This window comes from Dendrobates tinctorius, unplaced genomic scaffold, assembly GCF_039654945.1.
Source record: "Dendrobates tinctorius isolate UK_male_01 unplaced genomic scaffold, ASM3965494v1 ptg000056l, whole genome shotgun sequence".
Lineage (NCBI taxonomy): Eukaryota > Metazoa > Chordata > Amphibia > Anura > Dendrobatidae > Dendrobates > Dendrobates tinctorius.
In genome coordinates, this window is record NW_027361724.1 from 15642506 (window position 1) to 15655310 (window position 12805).

General features: G+C 42.9%; 1 protein-coding gene across 4 annotated transcripts in view; it reads right to left on the reverse strand.

The window, feature by feature from the left end:
• Positions 1-7852: 7852 nt before the first annotated feature.
• Positions 7853-12805, reverse strand: part of MCM3AP (minichromosome maintenance complex component 3 associated protein) — a 135712-nt gene continuing 130759 nt past the window's right edge. For all 4 annotated transcript variants that reach the window (XM_073577522.1, XM_073577524.1, XM_073577525.1 and 1 more), the window contains 5 exons: positions 10980-11370; positions 10554-10802; positions 9065-9185; positions 8768-8941; positions 7853-8599 (listed from right to left, as the gene is read on the reverse strand). In XM_073577522.1, coding sequence (XP_073433623.1) covers positions 8254-8599; positions 8768-8941; positions 9065-9185; positions 10554-10802; positions 10980-11370 — 1281 coding nt within the window. In that variant the 3' untranslated portion in view covers positions 7853-8253. The remainder of the gene's footprint in view (positions 8600-8767; positions 8942-9064; positions 9186-10553; positions 10803-10979; positions 11371-12805) is intronic.

Below are 12805 nucleotides of genomic sequence, written 5' to 3' on the forward strand. Positions count from 1 at the left end.
ATGGGTATATGGGCACTCGACTATGGGATGGAGGATATGTATGATGGGTATATGGGCACGGGCCTATGGGATGGAGAATATGTATGATGGATATATGGGCACGGGACTATGGGATGGAGGATATGTATGACGGGTATATGGGTACGGAACTATGGGATGGCGGATATGTATGATGGTATATGGGCACGGGACTATGGGATGGAGGATACGTATGAAGGGTATATGGGCATGGGACTATGGGATGGGGAATATGTATGATGGGTATATGGGCACGGGCCTATGGGATGGAGAATATGTATGATGGGTATATGGGCACTGGACTATGGGATGGATGTGTGATGGGTATATGGGCACTCGACTATGGGATGGAGGATATGTATGATGGGTATATGGGTACGGGCCTATGGGATGGAGGATGTGTGATGGGTATATGGGCACTCGACTATGGGATGGAGGATATGCATGATGGGTATATGGGCACGGGCCTATGGGATGGAGGATGTGTGATGGGTATATGGGCACTCGACTATGGGATGGAGGATATGTATGATGGGTATATGGGCACTGGACTATGGGATGGAGGATGTGTGATGGGTATATGGGCACTCGACTATGGGATGGAGAATATGTATGATGGGTATATGGGCACGGGCCTATGGGATGGAGGATGTGTGATGGGTATATGGGCACTCGACTATGGGATGGAGGATATGTATGATGGGTATATGGGCACGGGCCTATGGGATCGTGGATATGTATGATGGGTATATAGGCACTGGACTATGGGATGGAGGATAATTATAATTTGCTATAACTAACCACAGTTAGATACTATGCCGAGGCAGCGCCGGGCTCTTCAGCTAGTTTATTATAAAGAGAAAAGCTGCCTAGTGCACGTTTTTTTTTCCATTTTTTTGGGCACATTTTCTCTACATCGACTCTTATGTCCTTGCTTTTAGCCAATTAATTAATTTATTAACTTCCTGTCTCATCTGTTATTGCACTGATACAAATAAATTGTGTTTTTGGCTACACCATAAATTACATACATGGGGTCCGATGGTGTTGTATACTCCAGGCTTAATAAAAGGTCGCTTTGGAGTCAGATGCGGCAGATTCATTGAGAGGTGAACGCCACGTAATATGGTGCAGCTTCTCAGTGGCGTGTGCCTCCTTGCGCCTCTATGAAATGCTACTCTACTGGCGTAACATTTCTGGGGTAAAACATGCTGTCACTCTTGATGAATTTGCACCATCACAGCTCCTTCCATTTTAGCCAAAATACATAAAACTTTTTGCACAACTCTGCAATGTGCAAAAAAAAAAAAATTGCAACTTTTTAAAGTGTTTTATACCAGTTTTCTGGCATAAATAAATAATTTGATGACTTGGGACCATACTATTCAATACAGCATGAAGTCGCTCTCTGGTTCCCTTTATGGAAGAGTTTGTATTTCTTTATATTTTGTATCCATTCGGTGTTTGAAATTCTGTAACCAATAATGGTAGAATTTGCATGAGGACATATTTGGACCATGTGTTTATACTTTGCATTTGCGTAAGTGTTGTGTCCATTCTTATACAATGCTTATCTATCGTTATGCAGGGACTGTTTTATTCACCATCATTCCTAAATCTGCAACTATGAGCCGCAGAATCTCTGGCAAGAAAACGTCTGATCCCTCAACGTGTGAAATATACCAGATGCTCAGGTTTCTATTATTTACTTATCTTATTGATCAAACAAGTTTCTACAGAAATTATTTTTAAAAGCAGCTTATAACCTCGTGTATAACCTCATGTTCACATAGAGATGGGGGATGGTTATTTGTACAGGCCGCTCATTTTGTATAAAGGCTCATTCAGACGACGGTTTTTAGCGTTTGAGTTCTGAGTTTTTAATGGATAGACCTTGTATATATTCTACGGAGCTGTTTGTATGTCCAATCTTTTTTTTATAGACCTGGTGCTCAGCGCAAAATCACAGACATGTCCGATATTCATCCAAGACAAATCGGCAATATAACTTATGGGTCTGTGAAAAAATCAAACACTAAGAAGCCAAACGTTCTTCAGGGACTGTTAGATACAAGGTAGAATAACTTTTTTTGTGAAAAATACAGATGTCTGAATGAATGAGCGCTACGGGTTCATCTACTATAAATGGATATAGAGTGGTGCGGAGCAGCCTCCTTGTACTGCCACGAAGCTCCCGTTGGGTAGCATATACTCACTCGAGGACGTGTCAATGTGCAGTTGCCAACCCTTTTCTGTGGACCACCAGCCAGGTCCATGCAACTTGCACATTGACATGCACCAAAAAGTTCAAACAATATGGCTGGTATCCGGTGTCACTACACCAAGCGACCAGAAAACATGCTGTATTCACAGCCAGATCAGCTTCACATTACAGCTGTAGAGCAGTAGGTGCACAACACATTACAAATCTGATTGTGATGTGGAAAGCTACCTATTAAAGAGCTATATCTATCACTTATTGTCAATGAGAAAATCCTTATTCTTAGAGTTAATGCACATTGAGAAAAGGCATGTCTGCAAGACTCCCAATGCCAGCTGTATCTACAATATCCCCTAGAGGTACAGTGCCTTGTGAAAGTATTCAGCCCCCTGGAACTTTTCAACCTTTTCCCACATATCATTCTTCAAACATAAAGATACCAAATGTAAATTTTTGGTGAAGAATCAACAAGCAGTGGGACACAATTGTGAAGTTGAACGAAATTTATTGGTTATTTTAAATTTTTGTGGAAATTCAAAAACTTAAAAGTGGGGCGTGCAATATTATTCGGCCCCTTTACTTTCAGTGCAGCAAACTCACTCCAGAAGTTCATTGTGGATCTCTGAATGATCCAATGTTGTCCTAAATGACTAATGATGATAAATGTAATCCACCTGTGTGTAATCAAGTCTCCGTATAAATGCACCTGCTCTGTGATAGTCTCAGGGTTCTGTTTGAAGCACAGAGAGCATCATGAAGACCAAGGAACACAACAGGCAGGTCCGTGATACTGTTGTGGAGAAGTTTAAAGCCGGATTTGGATACAAAATGATTTCCAAAACTTTAAACATCCCAAGGAGCACTGTGCAAGCGAACATATTGAAATGGAAGGAGTATCATACCACTGCAAATCTACCAAGACCTGGCCGTCCCTCTAAACTGTCATCTCAAACAAGGAGAAGACTGATCATATATGGCAGCCAAGAGGCCCATGATCACTCTGGATGAACCGCAGAGATCTACAGCTGAGGTGGGACAGTCTGTCCATAGGACAACAATCAGCCGTACACTGCACATATCTGGCCTTTATGGAAGAGTAGCAAGAAGAAAGCCATTTCTCAAAGATATCCATAAAAAGTGTCGTTTAAAGTTTGCAACAAGCCACCTGGGAGACACACCAAACATGTGGAAGAAGGTGGATGAAGCCAAAATTGAACTTTTTGGCAATAATGCCAAACGATATGTCTGGTGTAAAGGCAACACAGCTCATCACCCTGAACACACCATCCCCCCTGTCAAACATGGTGGTGGCAACATCATGGTTTGGGTCTGCTTTTCTTCAGCAGGGACAGGGAAGATGGTTAAAATTGATGGAGCCAAATACAGGACCATTCTTGAAGAAAACCTGTTGGAGTCTGCAAAAGACGTGAGACTGGGACGTAGATTTGTCTTCCAACAAGACAATGATCCCAAACATAAAGCAAAATCTACAATGGAATGGTTCACAAATAAACGTATCCAGGTGTTAGAATGGCCAAGTCAAAGTCCAGATCTCAATCCAATCGAGAATCTGTGGAAAGAGCTGAAAACTGCTGTTCTCAAACGATCTCCTTCAAACCTCACTAAGCTCGAGCTGTTTGCCAAGGAAGAATGGGCAAAAATTTCAGTCTCCCGATGTACAAAACTGATAGAGACATACCCCAAGCGACTTGCAGCTGTAATCACAGCAAAAAGTGGCGCAACAGGGTATTAAGTTAAAGGGGCCGAATAATATTGCACGCCCCACTTTTCAGTTTTTGAATTTCCACAACAATTTAAAATAACCAATAAATTTTGCTCAACTTCACAATTGTGCCCCACTTGATGTTGATTCTTCATCAAAAATTTACATTTGGTATCTTTATGTTTGAAGCATGATATGTGGGAAAAGGTTGAAAAGTTCCAGGGGGCCGAATACGTTCGCAAGGCACTGTACATCTGTAGGCCTCTCACCCAGCCTAGCTGCACTACATCTATGGTAATTAGGGACAGGTACCCTGACACAGCCATTTACAAGTGGAAACACCTCTAATTCAACTAGAATCCCTAGTCATGCTTCTAGACTTCCTTATCTGTCAGACACTGAATAACCGGAAAGCTACTTATTCAATCAACATTGAAATTGCAACAGAGATGGAGAAGTTGTGAAATTATGGAAATCACAGGATGGATAGATATTTAGTCTTATGCAAAAGGAAGAAATGGAAACAAAATTTTCCAAACATCTCAGTTTATTCAGTATTGAATATGAGCGTAACATGCAGAAATCCCAACACTTACACGCCTTGGCTGCCATCAATGAATGTATTAATGGTTGTCTGAGGAACGTTCTACCACAATGAATGCACTTAGGCAAATCATCAATGATGTCCTTGATGAGAGACAAGACTGGAGACGCTGCAGGCCATGGTAGCATGTTTAGGCCATGCAGGCAGCTCACAGTATCATAAGCAACATGTGGCCTGGTGTTGCTGGTTTGAAAAAGGGTTCCTTTGGAGAAATGGACATATCATGGGAATCACCACCAAATCACTAGAATACCAAGATGTTAGTATAGCTAGACTGAAGAACAGTCTGATTACCATATATTGTCACCCTACATTAAAATTCTGGAAGTAGGACTGGTGCGAGGTTTCCTTGTGAAAGTTTCTGAATGGCGTGTACAGAGTCTCCAAACCAATTTCCGGCTATCATTCTGTCCAAGACAAATGCTGGACTATTGTCTTAGTCTGGTTTCAGATTTGCGGATCTCAGAGCTGCAGAGTTCTTCCATGAAGCTCCGCCTACGTCTGCATGCAGCCTGCGTACCTATCTTTAACATTGGGTACGCAGGCGTCGTTTTGACGCTGCGGCGACCTGCGTCGAACGCAACATGTTGCATTTTGTTGCGGTTGCCGCAGCGTCAAAACAACGCAAGCGTTGACATCCGCATACATCCACATGGCCTGTGTACCCAATGTTAAAGATAGGTACACAGGCCGCATGCAGACATAGACGGAGCTGAACGGAGGAGGTGCGACAGTGGGCGGAGCTTCACGGAAGTACACAGCCCTCCGAAGTGCTGACATCCGCAAATCTGAACCTAGCCTTGCAGCATAGACTTCCATTTCACCCACTATTGCCCTCTTCCTCTGCACCATGATGGTCTTTGTGGGCGGTGGTAAGAGGTCAACAGGCACCTGAAGCTGGACATCAGGTTCATACCCCAATGTCATGCCTTCAAATGGTTTGGCCAGTGTTTAACGCCTTAGGCTTTGTATGTGACATCCAACATCACTTGCAAAGAATTGATGTATGATGAAAGTAGTGGTATGGCCATCTCTCCAGTATCCCAGTTGTTTTTCTACACGACAATGGCAGGTTGCATGTTGCTTGTGCTACTGTATGCAACCCGCCTGACCTAAATGAGTTACCATGGCCTACAAAGTCTCTAGGTTGGAAAACCATCGAGCACATCCGGGACGTCACTGGCGGCAATTGCACAGGGAGCTGCCAGCAGCGGATCTTAATCATTTGCTCAAATGCATCCAGTGTAGCAGAACATTTTCAGATAACCAATAACCTCACTGATATCGTGCCAAGTGTGCAGATTTCTGCACCTATCACTCGCACAAAATACAGAATTATTTAAAAAATGTTGTTTCAATTTTTTTTTTTATCATTTGCTTATCATAAACATGTCTATCCATACTGCAATTTCCACAATCCTACATTTTTTCCTGCTTGGCTTTACAATTAAAATGTTGTGGAGTGTGCATGGCATCAAGACAAGTTACTCCATTAGGCAGGGGGCACACGGCTGTCAATTCTCTAATGCAAGAGAATCGGGCCGATTATGTTAATCACAATCATCTCAAACTCTGTCGGAGTGCGATTTCAGCGTTATCTTACTGTGATCCGATTATTTTGCATGACAGCATTGTATCACAGGTGTGGAGAACATAGAGAACTTAATTTCTTCTACTTCTCCATTCTCTCTGTTTGCGTACATAGGACTGTTCTAGGATGATATCAGAGTGCAGTCAGATGTTTCACCCATGGATTTGTATGGGTGCACATGGCCCAATTATCGGATGCACGCGGCGACTGTTGACTCATGCTGAATTGTCAAGAGGGAAAAAACAAATCACTGATCTGCACTGCCCCATAGTATAACAATGAGCTGAGTGCTAGCTGATAAAACATTGGACAGCACTCGGCCATGTTATACGCCAGTATGAGCGAGCCCTTAGAAGATGGCTATTCTACAGACTTTTCAGGCAAATCAACACACAAATTTCATCATGGTTTTCCAGCCGATTCTACCCTATGCATTACAACCTGCAGAAATAACTGACACATTGCGGATTTAATGAGAATCTGTCACCAGATTTTGCTACCCCATCTGAGAACAGCATGACATAGGGGCAGAGGACAGGAATCCAGCGATGTATCACTTACTTTAGTGGTTGCTGTAGTTTTGATTAAAAACTTTTCTCTGTTGCAGATCTAGTAGTTCTCTGAAGGCTGAGCTCTGTATAACCCCGTCCACACTACCGATTGGCAGCTTTTGTGTACACTGTGCATAGGCATAAAGCTGCCAAACAGTGGTGGGGCACAAGGTTGAACTACATAGCAGCAGGTTAAAAGGGGTTGTCCACTACTAGACCAACTTCTGGATCTAAATATTTGACCCCCGATAAAATAAAAAAGCCTATACGCACCTCCTTGTCGGCGTCATTCCAGCACTCACATTCCCGGGGCTCCCGTGTGGTTGTACGGCATGGAGTGCCTGGTGCCCAATCGGCGCTGGCTTCACTGGCCCCACCTTCCTACAAATTGAGCATGAAGAGGAAGTCGGAGATCAGCTCTAGCCCGGGCTTCCTCTTCGTGTTCAATTCCACAGAAGGCGGAGACAGTGACGCCAGCGCTGACTGGGTGCCAGGTTCATGTGTCACAACAACCGCATGAGAGCCCCAGGACCGCGACTGCCAACACAGCAAGAAAGGCGAAGGGAGGCAAGTATAAGCTTTTTTTAATTTTATCAGGGCCAAACATTTAGATCAAGAAGGGGTTGTCCTAGCAGTGGACAACCCCTTTAAGTAGTCCTCTAGTGATAATCTTCTACTGATAAAACAGCGATTTAAAAAAAAAGAAAAAAACGCCAGTAACTAACGTAGTGAGTGATATATCGGAGTCAGGGTCTCTACCCCTCCATTGTGCTGCTCTCAAATTAGGTAGCAATAACCTGGCAACAGCTTCCCTTTAAGAACTACATTGCATGTCAATTTCTAAATAGACATTTCTCTGCTTCATGTGGATAAGAGATATTAAAACGAATTCATTTTGTTTTACTTCACAGTAACACCAAAACACATCCATATGTGCCGTGCTATTACAAATGCTCTCAGGGCTCATACGACATTGTTTCACTAGCACCCATAGATTTGTATGGGTGTACGTGATCAGATTATCCGATTATGTCAGCTCCATAGAACACACTTCCGGCTACGATTAGTTCAAATTCTTAATAAAAAAAAAACAAAACACACAAATAAAAGACATGTATCCAGCTTTCAGATATTGCAACCTCAATAAGAATTATACAGACTTGAAATTTATTGTGATTCACAATTTCATAAAATAAAATACACACAGCAAATATAGTCATAATATGCTGAAAACTATACATTTTTTACTCCATTTTATATGTACAAATTGCTGGCTAAATAATTTGGCAAATATTTTCCATTTCATTTTTCAAATCTAACACAGCTCTGCAAACTGAACATTTTTCACTTAATGTTCTAAAAGAAAAGAAATATCAGAAGATATATTTATTGGATCTTGTAACAAGCCAAATGAAAGAACTGATCACTTTAATACCATTGTAATGGTGTAATAATCGCTGATAGACTATAGCAGATGTGGATCATTTCCTTAGACTTCTAGATATTAATAAGCCAAGACCAGCACCACTGGATGTAAATAGGGTCTTATTTATTTGAAGAACTGCTCTCTTCATCAATTTCTGCCATAGAAAGCAGGTTGCTAAGGTGTAAGCTGAACGCAATATCCTCTTGCTGATTCCTTCTCAAATTCACACATAACTCATTTATTCTGTCTTTCATGGATGGTTTTAGTGCGGAGAAGTGCACAGTAAGATCTGTCTTGGCTGGAGAATATTTAGCGCCTCGTGTTGAGGACTTCTGCAAAGCTGGAACTATAATTGAATTTTCTAGAGAATCTGACAGTGAAGGGATGGGTAGGTATAAAGGTAGGCAAAGGGATGCATCATCAAGAGGTTCTTCCACCAGTAGCTGCTGCAGTTTTTCATTGAATCTGTAATTATAAATCCACATTATAATTAAAATGATAATTATACAAAGTATTTTATCAGTAATTTAATCAATATCAGTAATTTATCAGTAAATTATTTTTGCTGATTGTTTTGACCTCCCCAAAAGCTGATATTAAGAGGAATCGCCATTAGAAGAAGACTGCCATTACCTTTCATCCTCCTCTTTCTCGGCTAAGAGGGAGCGGTTTAGCTGTGACGAAAGAGACTCGAGATCAGACAGCTCTGGATTTCTCATGATGTTCTCAGTATCATTTTTACTGGATACAAGGCCCGTGTGTAGAGTCCGAGGTGTCTGTACGGAAGGCTTCCTGTTACATTGGGGGCTGCAATGTAAGGAAACACAATGGTTCACTTGAAGCACTAGAATAATGAAACAGAATACACCATTTCTCTTGGGTTCAGGCTATTCCAGATTTTAAAAACGCAAATAAAAAAAAAACGATTACATGTTTGACGTTTCTAGTCCGTTCTGATGAGTGGAGAGACGAGCATTTTCCCATGTATCCGGATATGTGTAGTCTCTCAAATCTTCCTCAAAGAAATACACATAAAAATCTTCTTGGGAAACTGTCAAGAAATAAACAGCAATGGCCTATTTAATACCAATACGATATGCACATTTGGAGTTAAAGAGAGCCCGGCAGTAGGTTTACACCTCAAATTATCATCATCGCAGTACAGTCCCTGTCATGTTAATAACGTCCATACTTTTGTTTTATAGGCCCTCTGCACTTACAGTTCTCAGGCATCTCCTCTGCCCACCTGTGTCCTCCTGTCAGTGACTGACAAGTCACTATTCTCTAAGACCCGGACCTCCATCTGAGATCTTGCAAAGACACAATCATTCTCAGAAGGTGGCACATGGGTAGTTAGGTCCTGTTGACATTGCAAGATGCTCGCCCAGGACTGCTACCCCCTGGAATGACAGCGCCTGTGCAAGATCTTGGACAGGAGAGTAAGTCACAGTGAAAAGTGCCAAATCCCCATACTGGTGGCTCATCTGCATACAAATTAGCCAAAGGATTTCTGGAACACAGAGGCACAAGACTTCTAAAACAAAGGTACGGACATCATCCACATTTACAGGTACTTTACATCGAGGACATTAGTTTGAGGTCTAAAAAAAATCTGCTGACAGTGTCCCTCTAAATGCAGCCTGCCATGTAAAATATCCTAGTTAAAGGAGTTTTGCAATATTATAATATACAGCCCCCATTGCATAATTCAAATGGCACCCATGATAGTCATGTATCGGGACACTCTGAAATCTGAAGAAGCAGAGCTCCGAGACTGAGATGCCGTGTCTCAACTAACAGAAGACCAGTATTATAAGCACACATACCTCCATGGTCCAATGAGTAAGTCCCCCTTCACATGTCCTTATATTTCCGGTACTGGAAAAACCAGTAAAGGAGCTATCCATGTGTTACATATGTGTGGCATCCGTGTGACGCATACCAGTGTGACACGTACCAGTACAGTTCGCACTGGGTACTTAAAGCAGCTCTCATCATTGTTGCCTGGTTTCCCTGAGATCAGCGCAACCAGGCGAAAATGATGAGAGCTGCCTTCAGCACCCAGCACCTGGAAACAGCGCGAACTATACTGCTTTTTCCCAGGCACCGGTACGTGTGACACTGATAAGCATCACACGGATTGTAGCCCAGCATACAAATGACATGTTATTGGCCACATCCTGCATGATTCTTCTTTGTCGTCACACATCAGCAGACCTGGGACAGTAAGCTGGTTTTCATATATATTATTAATAAAAGGAAAGGGGGTTGTGCCTCTGTTGTTCCATCTCTTCCTACCATATTAACCCTATGTTTGCAAAAATCCATATAAAAAAGTATAATTGAAAGAAATTTAAGTTTATTAAATGTTTTACATAATGCAAAAAAGAAAATTCTCTTATGTAGAACATAAGTTTACCTTTGGATTCAGGAATTAAAGGCGGGTCCCAGGCTCTTAGTTTGTGGTTGATGCAAAGAGCAATAATCTCATCCCATGGAACATCTTGTACCGATGGTGTGATGCCGGCAGTGCATTCCTGTGCAAACGGTTTCTTTATGCGACCCAGGAGGAGCTCAACTTCAGAGAACAACAAGGGAAGACCTGCTGGTGACCGCGTGATCTGTGACACGTAGTCCATAATCATGGAGCAAACTGGGACCCAAGGAGCTGCCAGGAAGAGATGACCGTAATATTTCAGATAAACTCAATTGCACAAAATGATTACAGAAGCAAAGCCAAGCTGAAACTGTTACACTAAATTAGAGCCTCGTTGCAATGCTTGTTTGTTTCAACATCAGCAACCCCATTTCTATAGCTATACTATTTGTATATCTACTTGCTCACCTCCATGTGGAGGCTTGTCCATTTGTGGAAGCTGGAAAGAAAGTACAGCCTTCTTTAGCCAGGAAAGATGGCTGGGACTGTTCCAGTCTGTAGGCGGCATTAGAGAGCTGCCATCAGGAGATGAAAACTCCGTTACTGGCCAGGACAGTTCGGTGAGTCGCTCTGAAGAAACTGCCTGTGCTAGAAACGCAATGGCATAATTGTACAAGTCAATGATGGCAGCAGGATCTTGTGAGGGAAGCCCAGATTTCTTCCTTTCCATCTGATCGTGATAGAAGGTATTGCTGAACGCACTGCAAACGCCGTCCTCTATGTACTGTCGGAAAGGGAGGCTGCGAAGTTCCAAGGAGTGGTGCCAGTGGGTCAGCAAAAACTCTACAGCAGAGAAGACCTGAGAGAAGGAAATATAAAGCCAAGAAAATAGTCGATCGTTTAATACAGAATGGCTTTCAAGTTTGTAATTATTTTCTAAAGCTTTCCATAAAAATATTTTCTCTTAAAGGGGTTGCCCAGGCCATGTATGACCCTAGAGAATGAGTGTAACGCACTTTTTCATAATCTCTGCAATCATCACATTGTAAATATAAAAATATTGTTTTTTACAGCTTTTATTTTTTGGAGGTGATATGTCGTTTTTATTGGTATCACTAGCTGAAGAGTCCGGCATTGCCTGGGCATGGTAACTAACTATTGTTAGTTATAACAAGTTATACACACACATATATATATATACACACACACACACACACACACACACACAGGGATTTTTGTGTACTCACCATAAAATCCTTTTCTCCGAGCCATTCATTGGGGGACACAGAGACCGTGGGTGTTATGCTTTCCTGCCACTAGGAGGACACTAAGTAAACTAGAAAAAGTTACCTCCTCCCCTGCAGCATACACCCTCTCGCTGGACGAGATCTCATCAGTTCGGTGAAAAAGCAGTAGGAGCTTAATCAGTTGTACTATAACTATGTCACAACATAAAGATGCTAAACACCGGGTGGGTGCTGTGTCCCCCAATGAATGGCTCGGAGAAAACGATTTTACGGTGAATACACAAAAATCCCTATTTATCCTACGCCTCATTGGGGGACACAGAGACCGTGGGACGTCCTAAAGCAGTCCCTGGGTGGGGAGCATACATGTGCTAAAACCCCATGTACCACTGATTGAACTCTGAGGTACTGCCGCTTGCAGGATGCGTCTGCCGAGCGCTGCATCCGCAGAGGCCTGAGAATGAATCAGGTAATGCTTTGTAAAGGTATGCAGACTGGACCAAGTCGCAGCTTTGCAGACCTGTACTGCCGAGGCCAGGTGCCGAATGGCCGAAGAGGCGCCCACTGAGCGGGTAGAATGTGCCGTAATCCCTGCTGGGACAGGCGTGTTCCTGACACGATAAGATTCTTGAATCGCGATGCGGATCCACCTGGCTAGCCTCTTCTTATGCCCGTCTGGAAGTATGAACAGGGCATTTGACTTGCGGAAGGGAGCCGTCCGCGAGATGTCCTATCTCAGAGCCCTAACCACATCCAGAGTGTGGAGGGCTTCCTCAATACGATGGACTGGTGCCGGACAAAAAGAAGGCAAAACAATTTCCTCAGTGAGGTGGAAAGAGGATACGACCTTGGGCAGGAAGGACAGAGCAGTCTTGAGGACTTCCTTGCACTGATGAAAATTCAGGAACAGAGGGCGGCAAGATAGAGCCGCCGATTCTGAAAGACGTCGGATTGACGCAATTGTCACTAAAAAGACCACCTTCCAAGACAGAACAGTCAGCGGAACGTCGTTGAGGGGTTCAAAGGGAGCCTACTGTAGGGCCCCAA